The 23,376-nt window shown below is 41.4% G+C and overlaps 1 protein-coding gene across 2 annotated transcripts in view; it reads left to right on the top strand.

Annotated features, from left to right (window-relative positions):
* LOC149172579 (uncharacterized) overlaps positions 1-23,376 on the top strand; it is a 405,339-nt gene that overhangs the window by 231,453 nt on the left and 150,510 nt on the right. For both annotated transcript variants that reach the window (XM_089427744.1, XM_089427743.1), the window contains exons 10-12: positions 15,443-15,514; positions 15,643-15,744; positions 16,238-16,312. In XM_089427744.1, coding sequence (XP_089283870.1) covers positions 15,443-15,514; positions 15,643-15,744; positions 16,238-16,312 — 249 coding nt within the window. The remainder of the gene's footprint in view (positions 1-15,442; positions 15,515-15,642; positions 15,745-16,237; positions 16,313-23,376) is intronic.

Genomic DNA, 23,376 nt, shown 5'->3' with positions numbered 1-23,376 from the left:
AGCAGATCATATTGCGGCTTGCTTGAGGGAGACTCCCCACACTAGGCCATAGTCAAAGAGGCTCCTTTGCTAGTCAACGTAGTCCTTTGCTTGCTGCACCCTAGGTCAACGTAGAACAAACTTGCATCCTCCTCCTTGCTGCGTCCTTCTCCTTGCTGCGTCCTCCTCCTTGCCTTCTAGCTGCGTCCTTCTTCTCCTACGTTAGCTGCTCCTTTGTTAACCCAAACAAGAAAGGAGAGTGAGAGAGAAGAAGACAAGATGAGATGAGATGCTATAATGACTCAACCTCTCTTCTATTTATATGAAACGCTGGGCATGTGTGCCACACACTTAGCTGCTGGCTGACCTTGACAATTTGTCAAGTAATTAGAAATAAATTCATATCTCCATAAATACTTGTCGGAATCGGATGATCTTTAGATCAATCCTACACCTTTCGATGTGAGGAATCAAGGAACAATATCAGCCGCCACAAATAAGATGACCCACATGGAGTTTGGCCCTAGTTGCCAAATTTAACACTCCCTCTCAACTAGGGAGAACTCCATCTGCTTATTCGTCTGACTGTCAGTACTATCTCTACCATCAAATGCACTGCCCTGCACTGCTCGGCTCTGCTCTGCTGAACTATGAAGAAGAAGAAATGATCGAGGATGTATCATACCATCCTCCATTGACCCGAAGTCAGTCTCAGAGTGTGTCATACCACTCTCACTGATCCCAGATCAATGGAGGTCATCCTAGCATAGGGAGTACGGTAGATACAACAATGCGTCCATCAATAGTACTACTAATGGTCCCTAACCTCATTTCCCTACTCATTGATGAGATGAGAGGTACTTCCCATGAGTCCTAGACTGCATGGGTAGGATGCCTTGACAGGAGAACTAATCATCTTGTTCCAAAGTCGGCACGGGGTATCATAGGGGAAAGTTGAACCTTTCACCCTATACATAGCGCACCGCTAGGGGAGGGTGTGTCGCCCTGTGGTTGTATGTCGCTCTAAGAAGTACCCTGCGCCGCCCTGGAGCTCCCAGAGCTTAATGTATGCATCATACACGATCCTCATAAGAGGGTCTCTCAACGACACCAAGTCGTTCTCGGAAAGTCAAGAATTTGACCTTTCGTAGGGGCTTTGACAAAATGTTGGCAACTTGCTCATCTGTACCGATATGTTGGAGCCTTAATGCTCCCCGCTGTGCCATATCTTGGATATAGTGTTACCCGATATCAATATGCTTGGAGCGATCATGAAATACGAGATTCTCTGATAAACGAATCCCGCTCTAGTTGTCACACAGGATCACGGTAGTATCCAATGTCAATCCAAACATCTCACTGAAGAGCTTCTGCAACCAGACCGCCTCACAAGAGGCCATACTCGCAGCAATGTACTCTGCCTCGACGGTGCTCAAAACCACCGACTTCTACTTCTTGCTCATTGAGGATATCGAGGCAGATCCCAAAGAGGAAAAACACCCGAAAGTGCTCTTTCGGTCCACCACACTGCCCGCCCAATCAACATCGGTATATCCATGTAGTCTCACATCTTCGACAGTGTATCTCAACCCATGAGTGATTGTGCCACGGAGGTATCTCAACAGATTCTTGGCACCAATCCAATGTGTGTGGTGAGGCTCAACTATATGTTGACTGCAAAACATATATTCGGACGAGAGTTCACCAAGAACATCAATGCTCCGATGAGTTGACGATACTCGGTAGCATTTTGTAAAATAGGTCCGGTAGCACTATCGCTTAACTTCTTGAAGTCAAGCTTCATCGGGGTAGTTATAGGCTTGCAGTTCACCATACCGAATCTCTCCAATATCTTCACCACATATTTTCCTTGAGATAGGAAAATCTTCCCTGGCTTATGCTAGACTTCCAGTCCTAGGAAATAGTGCATTAGTACCGGGTCCTTCATCTCAAACTCAGAAGCCAACTCCCTCTTACATTTGTGAATGAGAGGGTCTGAACCTATCAAAAAGAGGTCGTCAACGTACAACACCAGTATGAGAGGTTTGTCATCTTCAACCTTAAAGTAAAGTTTAGGGTCGGCTTTACTCCTAGTGAATTCCAGCTTCATCAAGTAGCTATCGATCCTCTCATACCATGCTCGGGGTGCTTGCTTCAGCCCATAGAGGGCTTTCTTCAACTTGCACACGTGAGATTATCGATCATGAATCTCAAATCCTTCGGGTTGTTCCACATGGACTTCCTCTTTGATCGAACCATGCAAGAATGCGGTCTTGACATCCATCTGATGTAGGTTCCATCCTTGCGAAGCAGTAAGGGCTATGATTGAGCGGATGGTGGTGTATCAGGCAACAGGTGCAAATATCTCATCATAGTCTATGCCTTCCTTCTGAGAGAAGCCACGAGCAACAAAATGAGCCTTATACTTTTCAACACTTCCATCAGCTCCATGCTTTATCTTGTAAAGCCATTTCGAAGTGACAACTGCTTTGTCCTGGGGTCTGGGGACCACGTCTCAAACATCGTTCTTCATGATGGACTCATATTCCTTAGTCATAGCATCCTTCCATACTTGATGCTTGACAGCTTCGCGAACGGTGAAGGCTCATTTTGAATGATCGTGCTCATGATGGTCAAGTATCCCTGATACCTGGCCAGCTTCTTACTTTCTCGGAAAGCACCCTTTGGGTGCAATGTGTCATTTGGCATCATCAAGTGTCCCCCTGAGCCATGAAGGCCTCTTCCTAGAAGAGGAAGGCTCTTGCGGAGGGGGATCAATAGGATCCATAGGTTCTTCCACGTCGGGCATCGTCTCATCTTCCTTTTCCTTTGATTTCCTCGTGTCGGCTTTTTTTGATTCCCTTAGAGTAGGAAGATTGTCAACATTGCTAAGAGCCATATCTTTGTCAAAGGTGACATCATGGCTAATCTCGACTTCCCTTTGACTAGCCACATAGATTCTATAGCCCTTACTGTTTTCGCTATAGCCCATGAAGGTTCCTTTCTTTCCAGATGCACCCAATTTATTCCTTTTCTCTTTCGGCACATGAAAATATACAGGACTTCCAAAAATTCTAAAATGAGATACGTCAAGTTCCTTACCAGTGAACATCTCCTTGGGAGTCTTGTAACCCAATGCTTGAGGAGGGCATTGGTTTTGAACATATTCGGCGGTATTCGTAGCTTCGGCCCATAGAAACTTCGAAAGCCTTTGATCCTGGAGCATAGCATGGACAACTTCCACAATTGTACGATTCTTCCTTTCCGCCACACCATTATGCTCAGGCGTATATGGTGTTGTAGTCTCCCTCTTAATGCCAGCCTCTTTGCAAAAGTCATGGAACTCATTGGATTCATACTCAGTCCCATTATCAGTCCTTAAGATCTTGATCTTCTTTTCGGCTTGATTCTCGATCAAGGCTTTGAAGTGATGAAACCAGGAGAACACTTCATCCTTCTTTCTCAAGAAGGATATCCAAGTCTTGTGAGAATAATCATCAGCAAATGTGAGGTAATATAAATATCCTCCTAAGGAGTTCACAGGCATCATATTAGATATGTCTGAGTGAACCAACTGCAATATATCGGGGGTCTTGCTATGGCTTGAGGGGAATGGTCCCCTTTTGAGCTTTCCTTCGGCACATCCCGAATATACACCTTCTTTCTCTACTTTGAACTCGGGCACCCCTGTCACCATTTGTCTCACATCTGGTAGAGCTTTGTAATGAAGGTGAGCAAACCTTCGATGCCATAGTTCCTAATGAAGAGATGTGTCACAAGACATGACACCCAACAGACTTCCTCCGACCTGACATAATGAATCGACTTGAAACCCAAGAGTGAAAGCATCTTTAAAATTCTTTTTCCATACAAGTACCTTGCCATCAATGAAGGCCACCTTGTAGCCTTTGTCTTCCATTGCTAAAATGGACACCAGGTTCTTTTTGAGGTCAGGTACGTATAGGACTTCTTGCAAATGAATTGTATTACCCTGATTCAATTGAAGAGTGACATTTCCTACGCCTTTCACGGGATATTTGGAGTTGTCCCCAAGAACAATTTCCAAGTTGGTCTCCTTCTCTATCAGATTAGAGAGAGCTTCTTTGTAACCAGTGAAGTGCCTTGAGGCACCACTATCAATAAGCCAATTTCCCAACGAGTTCGGGGGAGAAGTAGTAGAGAGGGCCGCTGGTAGATAATATTCATCTTGCTTATTGTTAACAATGTTAGATTCATACTTGGAGTTTCTTGCCTTCTTGGAGGGTTGACCTCTTCTTTGATTTTTGACATTCCTTTTGCCATTGAACCTGCCATTCCTTTGATTGACACGGGAGTGATTTTGATCATTGTCATGATGTGAGTCCCTTTTCTCAGGGCACTCCCTCGCATGGTGGCCCATTTTGTTGCAATTGTAACATCGTCCTTTTCTTGTAGCCTTCGGTCCGACATTTCCTTTGGATTTAGCCCCAAAATTGTTTCTCCTTTTAGCATGAGAGGAAAATGCAGCGGGATTGCCTCTAAGTGCAAGCATTTCTTGCTCTTTCATCCTAGTTTCTTCTTGAATGCATCTTGCCATTAGTTCCTCAAATCTTGGGATTACATTATTGTTGAGAAGTGTGGTCCTGAATATATACCATTCAGATGGGAGCCCTCCGAGGGTTGTGATGGTCATTTCCCTATCAGGAACGACTTCCCCAATTGATAGGAGATCATTCTTGATCTCGGTGATCCATAAGAAATATGCTTGCATACTCTCATCTTTGCCCTTCTTAATTTCCTTCAGCTTATTTTTAGGGAACAAAACTTGATTTGCATCATTGACTTTAAATAAGCTTACTAGTCTATCATAGATTTCCTTGGAGGTGGTCAGCTCAGAAACATAGGCCACTAGGCGTTTGTCGATAGAGTCCCGGATGATCTTCTTTTCTTTGATTTTTCCCTTGGTCCACTTGGTCCTAGCAACAACAGATGCATTTGATGGAGGCTCAACGATTTTGCCTCTCACATGGTCCAACACTTCCTGCTCTTCTAATGTCAGATCGAGAGACATCTTCCATCCGTGATAGTCAGACTTCTCACAGAGCTTGTCTTCAGCTGGGAAGTGTGATGAGGACCCCATGAAGTCTTTGAGATTGCTTCAACAACCTTCGGTGATTTCTCTTTCTCTTGCTCTTGCTTGGGCTTTGTCTTCACCTCAACTTTGATACCATGTTAATTTATGGTATGTTCTATGCTTAGAGCAATTTACTTCAATTCTTCTTATTAGCCACTGTTTAGCAATCACATAAACATAAAGTAAAGTGCAGATAGAACATTAATAGATCGACAGAAAACAAGCCAAGACAAGAGACACCAGATGTGGCGGCTAGCCAGGGACAAACCCTAATGCAGGGAAACCCTTTGATCAATTCTTCTTTAATCTTCAATAGTTCAATAGTACAGATCTGTAATTTTTATGACAGTAGTAAAAGATGCCCTAACCAGCACTTGTAAAGTGGATCAAATGATTCACAAATAGCCTAGAGTCAACCTTAGTCAACTCAGCCTTCAACAACAATGAAGGACAACCCGAAACAGCCCAAAGAATATGGTCAAAATTGGTCAATGTCTAGGCAGCCCTGCAGTCAGCCCTAACCAGTCAGCACTGGTCACTTCGTGGGTCAAATCAGCTCCACAAACAACAGATCAGATTGCGTCTTGCTTGAGGGAGACTCCCCACACTAGGCCGCAGTCAAAGAGGCTCCTTTGTTGGTCAACGCAGTCCTCCTTTGCTTGTTGCACCCTAGGTCAACACAGAACAGACCTGCGTCCTCCTTGCTACGTCATTCTCCTTGCTGCGTCCTCCTCCTTGCCTTCTAGCTCCGTCCTTCTTCTCCTATGTTAGCTGCTCCTTTGTTAACCCAAACTACGCGTGGCTAGCAAGCTGCAACAATGTGAGAGGCATGAGAGTGTTGCACTAGTGCAAGAAGCACAAAGAGGTGTGTAATGGTGCGAGATGCAGGGAGTTGTTGCAGCAATGTAGAGGTCAGTAGAAGGAGCACTTGTTAGCGGCGAAGGGAGCTTCAGTATCGGGAGTGTTTCTAGCCTGATAGGGATGTTAGAGTTGGGTGGATTAGTTACTTACTATTCAACAACTGAGTTGAAGTGCAGTAGCATGATGCAACATGATGAGAGGGGATGCAGTGCTGGGAGGATGTACTAGCAGTAACGCGGATGTAGAGGGAGCTGCCGTATGGATGCAGCAGTGGCAGTGGCAGGGCCATGGGCAGCAGTACAAGATGCGGTAGTGGAGAGGATGTTGGGCAAGGAGGCCTAGCATCAACACAAGGACCGGTGCTGGATAATCATGATGATACTTAGTGTGGAGTATTACTAGAGCATAGTCCTTGCTAAGAGAGAGTATTGATTTGGGTAGCATTGGATGTGCTCTACCCATGAAGATTGGTGGAGAGGCTAAAACACATGATGTTGGAATTTCTAAGTTTAACCTGTTAGAAATTCTTCCTGTACTATCTAGTTTATTTCTTCCTACTGGTTTAATTACATAACAAGTTATTTACCGTGTAAATACTGAAAATAAACAAGAGTCAATATCAACATCTACAGATCATCAACTAAGGGAAGACAAGCACACAAGTGACACTGTTATTTTTGGACCAATGTCCCCGGAAAAACCCAATGCGGGAAAACCGGTGTAGCGATTCTGAGGGTTATATTATTATGCAATTTTCAAAATACAACTAGGGTGCCAGAAATGGCTCACCCAACAGAGAATGCCCTCGGCAGTAGCACCTCTCCTTGGAGACATATATTTCAGTTGATTAATCACCAGATGAACAATCCCACAACAATAATTGCAGCGCCCACTGCTCTGTGTCACTTTGATAGGGACTGCGTCACCCTACCTCGCTCACCAGCATGCAGTCGGTCTCACGAAATCCTTCCAATGTTGCCTCTTGGCCCTACATCAACGTTGCTAACCTCTGCGTCAGCTTCTGGAGCTTCTGCATCAGCCCCTAGACCCTTTGTGTCTCACACACTGGCCTCTCCTGGCTCTGCGCAGCTCCTGGCTACCTCCGCATAGCACCCAGTTGCCTCTGCGTCAACCTCTTCGGGCTCTGCGCTATTTCTCTGGTACCAAATCTCCCTCTTTGCTATGTATTCATTGCCCCTCGTTGCTGATCACTGATTCTTTCTCTCTTAGCAAACCCCTCTCTAGAGAATAAAATGATTGATTACTCTGGTGTGTTCTCCAACTAACCCTCAAGCCTCCTCTTATACTTTTCTCGTTGTTCCATCAACGACTGAGATTAAATCTATAATCAAAGGCTAAGATTAGATTTGGCTTGATCCATGACTTTTGGAACATTCTAACCTAGTATTATATTAATACCCATTAATATTTTATTTTTTCTAAGTTTAGACTTAGGAACTCCATTAAAAATATTAATTATTTTAATATTTCCCAAACCAGTTAGAATCTACTCAAACCATTTCTGGGACTTGGAGATCTCATGTGCTTTAGCCTCTCCACCAATTTTCATGGCTAGAGAACATCCGATGCTACCCTAAATCAACACTCTCTCTTAGCGAGGATTGTGATCTAGTAATACACCATATTGAGCATCACCCTTATTATCAAACATCGGTCCTTGTGCTGATGCTAGGCCTCCCCGCCCAACATCTTCTGCACTGCTGCATCCTGTACTGCTGCCCATGTTCCTGCCACTGCCACTGCTGCATCTGTACGGCAGCTCCCTCTACATTCGTGTTGCTCCTGGTCCATCCTCCTAGCACTGCATCTGCACTGCATCCCCTCTCATCATGCTACATTGTGCTGCCTATAGCACTGCCACTTGGTTCTGCACAATCCCAGCATCGGCAAATCAACTCCCCTAGCCAACTGCGTCAGCCCTTCTAGCCTTTACGTGGCTCTGCGTGAGCCTGATTCTGCCTCCCTTAGCCTTTGCGCCGCCTCTCTTTGGCCTAGAATGATGATGCAGTCTCTTTGTGTCACTCCTTCCTCTGTCGCCTTCTGCATGGATCAACTTTGTCACTTGAGACAACTGAATCTGCTTCTACTGCTCTGCTAGTTGCTGCCTTCAGTTATCCCGTGTTCTGCAACCATGCTCTGATACCATGTTGGAATTTCTAAGTTTAACTCGTTATAAATTCTTCCTGTACTATTTGGTTTATTTCTTCCTACTTGTTTAATTACTTAACAAGTTATTTACCATGTAAATACTGAAAATAAACACAAATATAGTCTCAATATCTACAGATCATCAACTAAAGGAAAACAAGCACACAAGTGACACCATTATTTTTGGACTGATGTCCTTGAAAAACCCAATGCGGCAAAACCGGTGTAGCTATTCTGAGGGTTATATTATTATGCAGTTTTCAGAATACAACTAGGGTGCTAGAAATGGGTCACCCAACAAAGAATGCCCTTGGCAGTGGTACCTCTCCTCGGAGACAGATATTCTGGTTGATTAATCACCGGATGAACAATCCCACAGCAACAATTGCAGCAGCCGCTGCTCTACGTCACTCTGATAGGGACTGCATCACCCTACCCGGCTCACCAACACCCATTCTGTCCCACGAAATCCTTCCAGCGCTGCCTCTTGGCCCTGCGTCAGATCTGCTAGCCTCTGTGTCAGCTTTTGTAGCTTCTGTGTCAACCCCTAGACCCTCTGTGTCTCACACGCTGGCCTCTCCTGGCTGCCTCTGCATAGCACCCAGCTGCCTTTGCGTCAACCTCTCTGGGCTCTGCGCTGTCTCTCTGGTACCAACTCTACCTCTCTGCTATGTATTCATTGCCCCTTGCTGTTGATCACTGATTCTATCTCTCTTAGCAAACCCCTCTCTAGAGAATAGAATGACTGATCATTCTGGTGTGTTCTCCGACTGACTCTGAAGCATCCTCTTATACTTTTCTCGTTGGTCCATCAACGACCAATATTAAATCTCTAATTAACGGCTAAGATTAGATTTGGCTTGATCCATGACTTTTAGAACGTTCTAACCCAGTTTTATATTAATACCCATTAATATTTTCTTTTTCCTAAGTTTAGACTTAGGACTCCATTAACAATATTAATTATTTTAATATCTCCCAAACTAGTTAGAATTTGCCCAAACCATTTTTGGGTCTTGGAGATCTCATGTGCTTTAGCCTCTCCACCAATTTTCATGGCTAGAGCACATTCGATGCTACCCCAAATCAACACATGAGATCTCCAAGACCTAGAAATGGTTTGGGCAGATTCTAACCGATTTGGGAGATATTAAATAATTAATATTTTTAATGGAGTTCCTAAGTCTAAACTTAGGAAAAATAAAATATTAATGGGTATTAATATAAAACTGGGTTAGAATGTTTCAAAAGTCATGGATCAAGCCAAATCTAATCTTAGCCGTTGATTAGAGATTTAATTTCGGCCATTGATGGACCAACCAGAAAAGTATAAGAAGAGGCTTGAAGGTTAGTTGGAGGACACACTAGAGTGATCAGTGATTCATTTTGCTAGAGCGGGGTTGCTAAGCAAAGTTGAATTAGTGATCAACAACGAGGGGCAGTGAGTACGAGCCAGAGGCAGGGACAATACTAGGAGATTAGCACAGAAGCGGAGAGAGCCAGAGTAACAGTCAATCTAGGCTACGCAGAGCCCAGCAGAGGCAACGCAAAACCCAGAGAGACTGCATCATCCATGCAGAGGGCAGAGGGAGTGACGCAGAGGCTCCTAGAGGTTGCGTAGTGCCTCAGAGGGCTGACGCAGAGAGTTCTGGGGTTGATGCAGAGGCCAGAAGGGTCAGCGCTGAGCTTCAGTTGTGCCAGAGGGTTTCGTGGGACAGGTTTTTTGAATACCTGTTCCCGAATATAGAGGTATTGTTGCGGTGTATTTTTCTCTTTCGGGTGAGCCGGTTTAGGCACCCAGTTGTACTTAGATAAACTGCATAATAATATAACCCTCTGAATAGCTGCACCAGTTTTCCCACATTGGGTTTTTCCGGGGACATTGGTCCAAAAATAACAGTGTCACTTGTGTGCTTGTTTTCTTTCAGTTGATGATCTGTAGATGTTGATACTGTACTTGTGTTTATTTTCAGTATTTACATGGTAAATAACTTGTTAAGTAATTAAACAAGTAAGTGAAATAAACCAGATGGTATAGGAAGAATTTCTAACGGGGTAGACCTAGAAATTCCAATAGTAAACCAAGTGATTTGTAATAAAGTAATTAAACCAATTAGCTTAAATTATTCCGAAACCACTTTTATATCAGATTTGACTAAAACACTAGGACTCGCCTGATAATTCGACAATAAATTTCACCCTAGCTTTGGGGGTTTAAGCTGGAGGGAAAAAACTCTTCTGATTAGCCGTGTTGAAAAGCACAGGTAATCGGTGAGGTTAAAAAACCTCTTAGGATGGAATTCGTCATCAAATTATAGGCTTACCTAGGTTGTTACATAGATTCAAGGTTTTACTAAGATCATTTACAATATATAACTTGCAGAATGGGATGATGATGACACACAAACTGCTGATATGTAATCCGATCCTTGTTGAAAAAGTTGGCCCTTCCGTTTCCCTGAAACTTCAACAATTTGAGTGCAACAGGTCAAATAAATATGACAATGAATCTTATGACTCAAGAGAAACCCTAGAGGCCTACAATGGAGGCTTTGACCTAATAAATAAATAAAATAAGCATGAAAACTATGCTTAATATATTGTTGACTTTCTTCTTTTTCAACTTTTACAATAAAGACATAATGACAAAGTACAATAGCAATTATGAAGACCAACCATAGTTACATTTTCAACACCCACTTGTTAACCTTCTAATAACCCAGAATGCTGATCCTAGGGTCTACAAAACTGCCCACATACAGTCCATACCTTGAATGATCTAGGGCTTCCATACACTGCTGTTCAAACACTATGAACAGTGTTGACCTCTACTGGTCAACTACCCATGCAGTGCACCCCATTTTTCTTGACAGAAAGAAGCAGCACCTGATCAGCATGTCCGTGCCATCCTGCCATCATCAGCAGCTTGATCATTTTTGTTGTAAACCCAGTCTGCATGTATAAGTTGTAAATAATCTAAGCAGATCAGAGTCATGTATGTAAAGTTGCCTAGGTGGACCTAACTTTCTGATGATGATCTGCGTCCCGGGAGGTTTTTAGTCTCACCGATCCATGGATCGGCAGAGTTTTCCTTCAAACCCGACCCCAAAGCCGGGATGCATTTTGTTATTAGGACTTTAGGAGAATCCTAGCATGTTAATCTGCTAGATTATAGTTGTGTCGCAGAACTGGGTGTTCTATGAGGGTCTGTGCTAAGTGGTTTCATCCCTTTGAGATGTAAATTGTAAAAATCATGATGAAATGTGTTTTGAGGGTTGAGAATGTTGTAAATCCCCTCATGAGTCCTAGGTCCTAGGTCCTAGGTGATGTTTCCAACGGCTTAGTTTGATGATCCATCTTAAAATGAATTAAAAATTTAAAAAAATGAATAAAAATAATAAAATTAAAAAATTAAAAATTAAAAAATTAAAAAATTAAAAATAATAAAAAATTAAAAAACATAAAGCAAAAACCCTAAGCAATAAAATAATAATATTTTTGTGAATGCATGCAAAAATAGTTTTTTTAAATAAAATCGACGGATGAGATTAAGGGATGTCTTAACTCTCATCGACGGTCGAGATCATTTCTACATGGATCACCCAAAACTAGCCGTTGGGATCATTTCCTTTATATAGGGTCTTAGGGGGTCATTTTAGGGTTTATTCGATCTGTGAGTCTGTACTGAAAAAAGCTCTCTTGTAATCTGATTTTCTGGTTAATAAAAAGACTTTGGGGTTCAAACTGGCTGGTGTTACTCTCCGGAATTGCTGTGAGATGTTTGCTTTTCTGCATATTTCAGTTTTTATCAGTTAAAATAGCTGATTTTTCAGAGCATTGTGAGTACAGTTATCTTGCTCACGTGCTAGGGTTTGAATGTTGTAGGGTTTCTGGAATAATGGCAGGTATCTCCATTATTTCTTGAAACCTAGCAGCATTTCTTGCCCTCTTTACTGATGTTTGCTTGAAGTGTGCAGGAGATCTTTAGGTAAAAGGTACAGGTGGGCGTTTGGGGAAGTTCTAGGCTGAACCAGCCGACTCCCACTAGCTTTTCTGTGCAGAGCCTAGCTGACTGTTCCCTGGGTATAGAGTTTTGTCCTTGCAAGACCGCCATCAGACTTCTTGCCAACGCAGTCTTATCCCTTCCCCTTTGTATTATCAAAATTTCTGAGCATACATGACGTGGGTAGAGATCGGGCGTGGCTGGAAAATATCAGGACTCCGACAAATCTATATGTCTACACGCAGACAGCAAAGTTTTCTAACGATATAGTGTGAGATCGCTGAGAGACGGCGTGACTACTCGACGGATTGTCTGAAAACACACTTCTTCTCTTTGAGCCCGTCGCGTTAGGTGCCGTCGTCCCATTCATTGTTATATTCTTCATGCGTAAAATGAATAGACGGCTGTAGGCACGATTTTATGGTAACGTCTCAGCTCCCTTTTTTTTGAAGAAAGACGTGACTGCACCAGCGTGAGGAAATTTTTTTTTCGTGGGCATCTTGTGTGTCTGCGTTACCAGTCAGCGAGATTTGCAGTTTTAAGTGCCTCATTCGAGCCGCCAACAGTCACAAATTCTGGTAAGGCCGCATGAGGTTTCATGGCCTGAGCCCATCGTTGCAAGCGTCGTGCGTGGAGGTATTTCCGCCATAGTCACCGTCAATCCAGGTATCCATTTCGCTACGTCCGCAGGTAATCTCCAATCATCCGGGCCAGGTAAATTCCTTTGTAAAGTCTGCGGGTTGTGAATGAAGTCCAAGCATCACGCCATAGGGTCACTGCGTATTTCCCTGAGCATATCTTATCAGCGTGTTCTGTATTTTTGTAAAAGGTTTTGACATGGTTCTCGTTTTGATGCGTTTTTCGGTAGCGTAGGCATAGTCGTTTTGGTTTATGCGCTAAGTTTCCTTTTGTTTTCGAGCCTTTGGTTATTCGTAAGCCAGCATAGAATTAGTTTAGGGTTTGAATTGGTTATGTTTTTTTTAATTTTTAGATTTTAATGTATTTCTTTAGTTTAGGTTAGTTCCTTTTTATTTTACGTTTTAGATTTTAAATTTAAAATGTTAGCCTTAGTTTTACGCTATAGTTAGATTTTAGATCTTGACTTATGTTTTAAATTTTGTCATAAAAAATATAGAAAAAAAAAAAAAAAAAAAAAAAATTGGTTAGATTTTTTTTTTTAATTTTAATTTAATTTTTTGGTTTAGTTTAGTTTTAAAATTAGATTAGTTTTAAAATTTTAAATTTTTTTTTTTTTTTTTAGATTTATTTTTAATTTCCATAAACATTGAAAAATAAAAATTGAAAAAAGATCTAAAAAAAAAAAAAAAAAATTTAAAATTTTGTGGAAAATCGTTTTACCAGTTTCAGACTTCAGTTGCTTTCGCGATATATCTTTCATGCTGAGATCGGAAATTTTCAAGTCGATACACGAAATATGATATCTGGTTAATAATTTACGATTCTCGTGGTGGTTTTAAGCATTTATCTTTTCGAAGTTTTCAATAGCTGATATCATTTTGGTCATGTGATTTAGTTGATGATAGATGGTTGCTATTCATGGTCCATGTTTCTATATCATTTAAAAAGTAATCATTTAAACATTAACTCCACAAGGCACTGGTCTGCTAAATTAACCAAATCATCGCGTGCTTTTTTACATCGTGTCTCGTGTCTCCCAACCAACTGGTCGACAGTTGGTCTCATCATATCAGAGGGTCTACCCCCCTTAGCCGCGGGAGACAGGCTTAAACGGAGGGATCGGGGATCAGAGTGACAGCCCCCGGTCCGAGCGTTGTCGTGCCAATCCGCGCGACAACAAACAGACTTCCAATATACCTCATCTTCCACTGTAACAATCATCTTCTACCCAACGTTTTGGTCCTAAGGCCATCTTCATGCTCTTCTGGTCCTGAGATCTGTGGCCTCCACACTGGTCAACCACAGCCATAAGCTACTGTAGTTTATCCACCTTTTCGCAGGGATCATCCAATACTTTTTCCTCTTCACTGGACATACACTAGAGCTGATATCACATGCTTGCTAGCGCAGATTACTTGACTGTCACACTCGGGGAGAAGCCCTAACTAGGGAACATTAGTACAGTCACTTAACAGTCCTCCTAGGGCATTGTTTGTAGACATGTACTAGCTCCACACCCGTAACACCTTGTCTGCATGAGTTTCAGCCCAAACACAGCCCTGTAAACCTTGTTACACAGACTTGGTTTTCTGCCCAAACCTCAGTCAAACTACAGGCCCAAACCTCGTCTGAAGCAACCCTATTTCTGGGTGAACAAGGTCCTCAAACTATCCTATTTACCTCGCTGTCCACAGGTCTTTACTCGGTTCTGCTATTTGCATATTTTCGAAGCGACCAAGCCCTGAAATAGCCCTCTTGCATGCCTCGGCCTTGCACCCAGAATAACCATAGGCTGCGGCCTTGTACACCTCACAGAACAAAGGTAAATGCGGCCTGTTCTCCACCCTGTAACGCCCTCATTTGCTTGCCCAAATTATTGAATAAACTCCACTGCCAGAACTAGATGAATCCTCCTTGAGCTTGGCCAAGACAACAGAGAATACAATGAATTTTATTCACTCCTGCAGCTCCTTGACAACTCGCCACATTAGGCTAGAATACTCCTTGAGAAGATGCACTTGTTGTGTGATCAAATGAGGCCTCCTCACCTTCTTATTTATATCCTTCCATGGTGCAACGAGTCACGACTAGCCCTCCAAAGGGCACGTTTCAATCCTAGCCGACTTGAACAAATTGTCATTAGCCCAACTCATATAAATACAAATTATTTTTCCTCATTTGATCAAACCCTCCATGGTTGCCTTAGTTGCCCCTTGCTCCATTAAGGGTACTCCACTTGCAACAATGGTCAAACCATCAAAATCACACTTGGTTTTGTGCCCACAACTTTGGTGCAAAACCTCCAGCTTGGTACTTCGCCCACAAAACCTTTTCTAGTCAAACTTCTCACAAACAAATCACCTAGGGTTGTGTAGTATCTCCCAAGCTACAGAAATCAACAAGCTTATGCTGTAAAGGATTTCATGTGAGTGGATAAATGTTCAATTTGTGTTATAGAGAAAAACAAATTCCTTCATGAGAGTTTTGATTTAATCAGATGGTTGAATTATTGTTATACATAACCCTATTATATTTATATGAAATTTGTACTTCTTTGGCTTATGTCATTTCTGCTTGCTTTTGTGTCAGGAGACAAAAAGAAGACTTACAAGTTACAACATGTTATATTCATAAATTGATTTCTGCTCATATTTATGAATCATTCTTGTACTTTACAGGGTGCAGCTGTTGCTCATGCAGAATTAGGAGAATACAGTGAAGCTGCTGCTCTACTTGAGAAGCTCACTCAAGTTTGCAATCTTCCAACTTTCTTTATCATGCTTATTTAATTTGTAGTGATGAGATGTGTGTTAAAACATTTTGGATGTTTTCGTCTAAGATTGTTCACAGTCAATTTTTTTCCTACAATACTCCCCAGAAAAGCACAAAGGATCCAGAGGCATTTCGTTTGCTTGGTGATGTACGATATGCACTTAAAGATTATGATGGCAGTGTTGTAGCTTATCGAAATGCCATGATGGTAAGTCGCTTAGTTGTTGCAATCAAAATGTTATTGAAAGTTGTCACAATCGAAATATTATTTAAAGTCCACCTATGTTACAATGTCTTATTTCATTGCATTTTGACTTAACCATTCTATTCTCTTCATGGGGCTTACTAATTGGAAATCCTGCAACAGTTGGTCTTCTAGAAGCAATTGCTTGTGCACAGTTATGTGTATAAATGTTGGAAACTTTGTGCATGGTGCATACTTAGAAGTAAATATATCAGAAAACTCACCAAATAGCTCATAAAATGAAAACAGATTAGAACTTTTGTTTACCAGAATGCAGAAGGAAAGCATAGGTGTTGAATTTGTGAAAGAGAGTGACAGAAAAGACAGGGTTTCATAACTGGTCAGACTTAATTCATGAAAACTAGACATCAAGATAAACCAGTGGACAAGTAAGCTTGGTATTATATCATGTGCTGTTTGTTGTTGAAGTGCTGGGGCATTCTCTTTTTTTCTGCAGGAATCAAGAACGGGTTCCCTTGAAGTTCTCAGTGGTCTTACGAATGCATTGGCTGCAGCTAAAAAGCCAAATGAGGTGAGTTAATACGTCCGAAATATTGGTCTATTCAATGTTTATTGCCAGAATATTATTTTACTTGAATAACTCTTCAAGAAGCTTGCTAATCTTAAATAAAACAAAGATTTCCCTATTTCTTTGTGGGTGCTGGCCGTGAAAAGAGAAAAGTAGAGCTAAGACTATTTGCATTGTTTGTCATTCACTGGTAATGTAAAGCACGTGTTAGAATGTTGATTATCCAGTGATAATTACAATGATTCTGTAAAAAATGTATGCATCAATAAAACAGAAATATTTGTATATTTCCAAAACGTTGTTGTATCCTTTACTATATATTGTCGTAAATGATTTGTTCATGACTTCTGAATTTCCTATATGTCTTTCATTATATTTTAACATAATGGTCATATATATTTCTGTATTGCTATTAATGATGTTATTGTTGCTGCCTAAATCCACACTTGGGCTAATGTGGAAAATTTTTTCAGCTCCACTTGGTGTGACCTTGGGGGCAAGTCTCGAGTAGAGTAGCTGTCACTCAATTCTTAACTCTTCTGTCTACGCTAACTTCTAGTGAAGCCAAGTGGGTGGACCCTATGAGACAAAATAAACTAAGGCTTGATTTAGTTAAGCTAAACTAAATCAAGTTCTAGGAGTTAAAAGAAATTAGACAAGATGCAATCCACCCATCAACAAAATGAATTACAACATGTACCTCAAAGCATGCAAGTGATTTAATTACAAAATGAATTACAACATGTACCTCAAAGCATGCAAGTGATTTAAACTAGCAGGGGGCATAAAGGGACTCCTAAAGGGACAACTGCTAGGTCATGGGCAACAATGGAGGCTTAGCCCACTGTCACCTCAGCTAAGACTCCCTACTCTTTACGAACTTTCACCGATGGGAGGAGACTTGGAATATAGAAAGTCACTTGTGAAGGATGAATCAACAAATGGATGTGAAGCGACCTTAATGGTCCTTTTCCTAAAAGGAGGTTAAGAATGGAGCTTATTTTCTCTTCAAGCAAGGTACAAACATTTATTAGGATAAGGAGGTGAGGATTTGAGAGCTAGGTTAGAGGAATATGCTTTGTAAAGAAGTTTCACAATCCCTAAAATCCTTATTGAACTTGACTTCCCGAATGGTTTTTGAAGAATTGACTTTTCAAAGGTATGGTACCAAGTGGACCTAGCCTAGGTGAAGGAGAGAGAATCTAGCAACCAATGATATTCTTAACCCAGACAAGGAAGGGGAAGGGATCAAAGCAAGAATTTCCACCTAAAAGTGTCAAATTGATTGTATGAGGCACTAGCCTAGGGAACACCAGGGCGAAGTTTGATCTTAGAGCTAGGGAATGGGATATCTCACAATCCCACAATTGAAATGGCTTCAAATTTGGAGGAGGCTTTGAGGATGATCAAACTTTTTTGGTTGCTACTTTGTCGGGAATGTGATGCCCTAGGTGACCCAACTTGGCTAGACCTAGAAGAGAGAGGGAAAAGGTGGAGAAAAATGTTCTGAGTGATCACCTATCCCTTGGGGAGAATGGAGTCCAGGAGAATGATTAGAAAGGACTTCGTATGTCGGTCAAGGAGGCCTTAAGGACTATTTTGCTTGGCCTTTAGGGCAAGAAGAAGTGACCTCAAAGCTTTTATACTTCGCTTTGCAAAAAAGAGATGTTTTATCAATATAAATTCAATGGTAGAATTATCCTTAGGAGATTTCGTTCAACATAGATGGCCCATACATTGAGAGATGCTATATAGAAACAATAATTCCACAATTTAACAATTATGCAATGCAGCAATTAGCCCTAGTATTGTAGGAATTTACAGGGTAAGTTCCACAGAAAGAATACCAAAAGGACATCGCTCACAACCAGATCTCAAATCAATACACCAGTATTTTTGACGTGGTTAAAACCCTCAGAGTGCAAGGAGGGAAACAGTCCACGGCCTGTCCCAACGTGGGTACTACAGGCAATTTATTAATCAAAGAATGAAAATTTACATAAGCTTCTCTCATGCACGGATTACCCGAACAATGACCCTCCATGCGCTTTAAATAGAACTCATGGACCAATCGGGTGTCAAGCCACGGATCAAGTGTCGGTAATACCGAGGTGAGAGTGAACCGTCGGATCACTACATATCGTGACCGTCGGATTGTAAGTTACAAAATGTACAACGGTAAAGAAACACACTTTACCTAACTCTAACCTAACTCTATACTAGACCAAGTTGAACTTAACTATATCCTATGTGTCGGAATATCCTAACATCCCCCCTTAAGAACAACTTGGGATAGGATTGAAGGATTTACAAATATGACACAATAGGAGAAGGAAGGAGGCACTAGAGCCTATCCCCCCTTAGTGACAACTTCCTGAACTCCAAGCATATATCGAAGTTTAGTGAACTTCGCCTCTGTGAGAGCCTTTGTGAAGATGTCTGCAACCTGATCATCTGTTGGACAATATTGCACTTCAAGAACATGGTCATGAATGAGCTTTCTGATGAAGTGCATGTGTAGTTCAATGTGTTTGCTGCGCTGATGCTGGACTGGATCTTTGCATAGCTGAATGGCACTTTGATTATCACACCAAAGTGTGGTTGAATGCTGCTGCTCAAAGCCAAACTCTGATAGGATCTGACGAAGCCACAAGGCTTCCTTACTAGCTTCCACGGCACCACGATACTCTGCTTCTGCTGACGAAAGAGAAATGGCAGCCTGTTTCTTACAAGCCCATGTAATAGGTCCTGAACCAAGAGTGAAGACATAACCGGCAGTAGACTTCCGATCATCAGGGTCACCAGCCCAATCAGAATCAGTGAAACCAACTAACAGAGGAGCTGCTTTGGCACTGTAATGAATCCCAAACTGTACTGTACCTCGAACATAACGAAGTATTCTTTTAGCTGCTTTCCAATGACTTTCACGGGGGTTTTGCATAAAACGAGCAACAAGGCCAACAACAAAGGAAAGATCAGGACGAGTATGGGTTAAATACAAGAGTTTTCCGACAAGTTGACGGTATAAGGTAGCATCAACTTCAGGAGAAGTACAAGAGACTGAAAGTTTGACTCCAGACTGAAAGGGAGAAGGGGCTGGCTTACAGTCTTCCATGTGAAAATGACGAAGAATATCACAAGCATACTTGGACTGGGAAAGGAAAATACCCTCTTGGGATTGCAAGACTTGAAGACCAAGAAAATAGTGTAAATGTCCTAAGTCTGTCATTTCAAATTTCTTTTTAAGGCTGGACTTCACATGGTTTATAAGGTTGGGATCACTACCAGTAAGAATAAGATCATCAACATAAAGAACAAGGATGATAAGAGAGTTGCCCACTTTCTTGGTGTAGACAGTATTGTCAGAATGACACCTAGAAAAGCCAGATTCTAAAAGAAAGCTATCCATTTTGGCATACCAAGCCCGAGGAGCTTGCTTGAGGCCATAAAGGGATTTCTTAAGTCGACAAACAAGGCTGGAGTCTGTTTGTATGAAGCCAATGGGTTGTTCCATATAGATTTCTTCCTGCAAGTCCCCATGCAAGAAGGCAGATTTAACATCCATCTGATGGACTTCCCATTTTAAAGAGGCAGCAAGGGAAAGAACAAGGCGGATAGAGTTCATTTTGGCAACAGGGGAAAAGGTTTCAGTGTAGTCAATGCCTTCAACCTGTGAAAAGCCCTTAGCAACGAGACGAGCTTTATGTTTATCAACTTTCCCATCTGGTCCATACTTGGTTCTGTAAACCCATTTACATCTAACAAGTTTGCGTCCCTTTGGTAGGGGAACAAGATCCCATGTATCATTTGTCATCAATGAATGATATTCTTCATTCATAGCTGCTTCCCAATGTGGATGGCCTGAAGCTTTTGCAAAAGTGTCAGGATCATGATTTACTGGAGCTTGAGCCAGTAAAGAAGAGGCTCTTTCAAACTGAGAACGTGTACGTCGCTGATCTGTAGGATCACCGGCAAGATCACCTGCTGCATCCCGAGTAGCACGGACCCATCTTGGAAGTTGAGGATCCTGAGAAGGTGGGGGAGGATTATCATCCTCACTTTCATCATCTGAAGAAGAAATGTTTTCAAAGATAGAAGAGATAGGAAGAGGTGGCACATCCGCCGGACTAGGCTCGCAGGCCGATTTATTTTCATCAAATTTTACATCTCTTCTAATGATAACATTTTTGGACTTAAATGGAATAAGTCTATAACCTTTTACATCTTCAGAATATCCAACAAAAGTACATTTCTCACTCTTAGGTTCTAAAGCTTTATGCTTTTCATCTGGAATATGGGCCCATGCTTCACTTCCAAACACACGAAAGTGACTTACATCTGGTTTAATGGAACTCCAAGCTTCTTCTGGAGTGATATTCTCTAGAACCTTAGTAGGAGTGCGATTGATTATATAATTTGCACAATTAATTGCTTCGGCCCAAAAACTAAGACTGAGTCCTTTAGATTGCAGCATACAATTAGCCATTTCCTTTAAGGTGCGATTTTTCCTTTCAGCTACACCATTTTGTTGTGGAGTGTATGGAACAGTATGTTGCATTTGAATTCCATTTTCGGTGCAAAAGTTGATGAATGTGTTTTTAACATATTCTCCACCATTATCAATTCTTAGCTTAAGAATTTGATGTCCAGATTGTTTTTCAACAAATGCTTTGAAGGCCAAAAAAGTGGTAAATACTTCGCTCTTGAGTTTTAAGAAGTATACCCAAGTGCGTCTGGAGAAATCATCAATGAAAGTTAAGAAGTACTTGCAGCCAGAGAATGAAGCAACAGGAAGAGGACCACATAAATCACTGTGCACAAGCTGTAAAGGGGCTGAGGCGTGCCAAGAGGCACGTTTGTCAAAACTGTCCCGATGATGTTTTCCGAGTACACATCCGGAACAAACACCATCTCTGCAAGATACCATAGGAAGACCTGTCACCATATTTTCTTTACATAGATGCTGAAGGGAGCGATAGTTTAAGTGACCAAATCGCTCATGCCAAAGTTTGCTCACTTCATCATTATGAGCAACAAATACTGAGGGAAGATTGGATGACCCAAAGTTGTGAAACTTATACAACCTTTTGGAATCATCAGCAAGACCAGTAGCTAGAATCTGTTTAGGATCTTTTAGATCCTTGATTACAACATCATGAGGTGAAAATTCAACAATTTTACCTTCACCTGAATGAGTTATCTGATAGACAGATAGAAGGTTGCAGGATAAGGTTGGAACTTGGAACACATAATACATCATTAAACTGACCATTGTCTAGATGAACAGTTCCAGTCCCTACAACATTAAGAGATCTATCATCACCAATATATATATTTTTGGTGTTACAATCATTTAAAGAAGAAAACATGGCTTGGTTTTTGGCCATGTGACAAGAGGCTCCAGAATCAATGAGCCACTCATGAGAATGAGAAGAAGAAGAAGATACATTTAATGCATAACCAGACTGAGATGATTGACAATAAGATGCAGAAAGTGCCATTCCGGAAGTTGAAGTTGAAGTAGGCTCCACATGGATGTTATGTTTCTTCATTGCGGCTTCCAAGGCTTCCATCTTCTTAAAGCATTTAGATTCTAAGTGGCCATCTCGATTACAAAAGTTACAATGTCTATCAGTCTTCTTCCATTTGTTTTTATTGGTCTTATCATTTTGCTGAAATGATCTTTCATTTTGAGGCTGAAATGGTTTAGGACCATTCTTTTGAGGATATGACTTCTTAGGATTCTTTGAATTTGGTTGCTGCTGGGCGGCTAACGCTTTCGTGGAAGAGTTTCCAAGATTAAGAAGACCAAGGTGTAAGAGTTTTTCTTGTTCTCTTATTAAGGAATCACAAAAGGAGTCAAAGGAAGGGGGCTTGTAGTCTTGTCCTTGACAAATGAAAGCTTCTCTTGTAGAATGGAAAGTGGAAACAAATACAGAGTAGGCTGGTCCCAATTTAGTAAGGATGGAATAAATAAGGTTACCATTGTCTTTCTTAACTTTAACACCTTCCAGGAGATATCTAAGGTTCTTGAATTTGGACAAGAAATCTTCAATGCAAGAAAAATTATTAGGATCCAAAGTAAGCAGCTCATTTTCAAGTTGATGGGCTCTAATTTCATTTTTAATCCCAAAAACTTTAGCAAGTTTTTCTAATGCTTCATGAGGAGTCTCAAGTTCTGCAATGTGGAATCTAAGATCAGGAGAAATAGACATCCCTATCAAACCACGTGCTTGATCTTGTCTATTTTCCCATTTTGCCGCCTTGTCTTCATCTTTTGGTTTCTTCTCTTGGTCTGTGGCTATTCTGAAGAGACCTTTACTTCTAAGTAAATCTTCGATGTAGGCTACCCATTGGAAGTAGTTAGTGCTGTCAAGAATGACTTGGCATGGGCTTTCCATTTTAAAAAAAACTGAAGATGAAGATGCTGAAAGTAGGTGTTCCAATGGATAGATCTCGAAAAAATAGGCGGTTTTAAAAAAAACGGCTCTGAAAAAGGCTTCCGGATGAAGAAGTTATGGCTTTTTGAAAAATAATTGATGAAGTTGCCGGCAAAGTGCGCGAATGTGCGGGAATGAAAAAATCCGCCCCCACAAAATGGAGACTTGAACCCAAGACCTCTACTATCTTAAAATAGCTTTGAACCAATTGATCTATACAAAAAATTTGAGAGAGAGAGAGAGGGGGGGGGGGGCCTCGGTTTGCGTGCTTGCCTTGAGAAAGCTCTTTTTCCCTACAAAACACAAAACACAAAACACAAAACCCAACACGAATATGCAAAGAAAAACGAACCTTGCGGCTCGAAGTTAGCTTTAGCCAAAAAACTAGAAATTTTAAAAAAAATCTCAAAGTTAGCTTTAGCCGAAAAACTAAATATTTTTCTCAATGTTTCTGATTTTCCGAGATCACACTAAGGTGCAGGGAAAAGAGCATACGCATGAGAAAAATCCTTCCTTTCTGTTTCTGATTTGCCCAGATCGCACAGAGTCGCAGGGCAAAGAGCATACGCAGAAATGAAAGGTATAGATCCGGTTAAAAAAAAGGCTAAATAAACTGAGACCGAAATA

Source organism: Pinus tabuliformis, chromosome 4_2, assembly GCF_031772625.1.
Source record: "Pinus tabuliformis cultivar Carrire ecotype Pingquan chromosome 4_2, CPIR1, whole genome shotgun sequence".
In the NCBI taxonomy this organism is placed as follows: Eukaryota; Viridiplantae; Streptophyta; class Pinopsida; order Pinales; family Pinaceae; genus Pinus; species Pinus tabuliformis.
The sequence above is the reverse complement of the archived record's forward strand: the minus strand, read 5'-3'. Positions and strand labels throughout refer to the sequence as shown.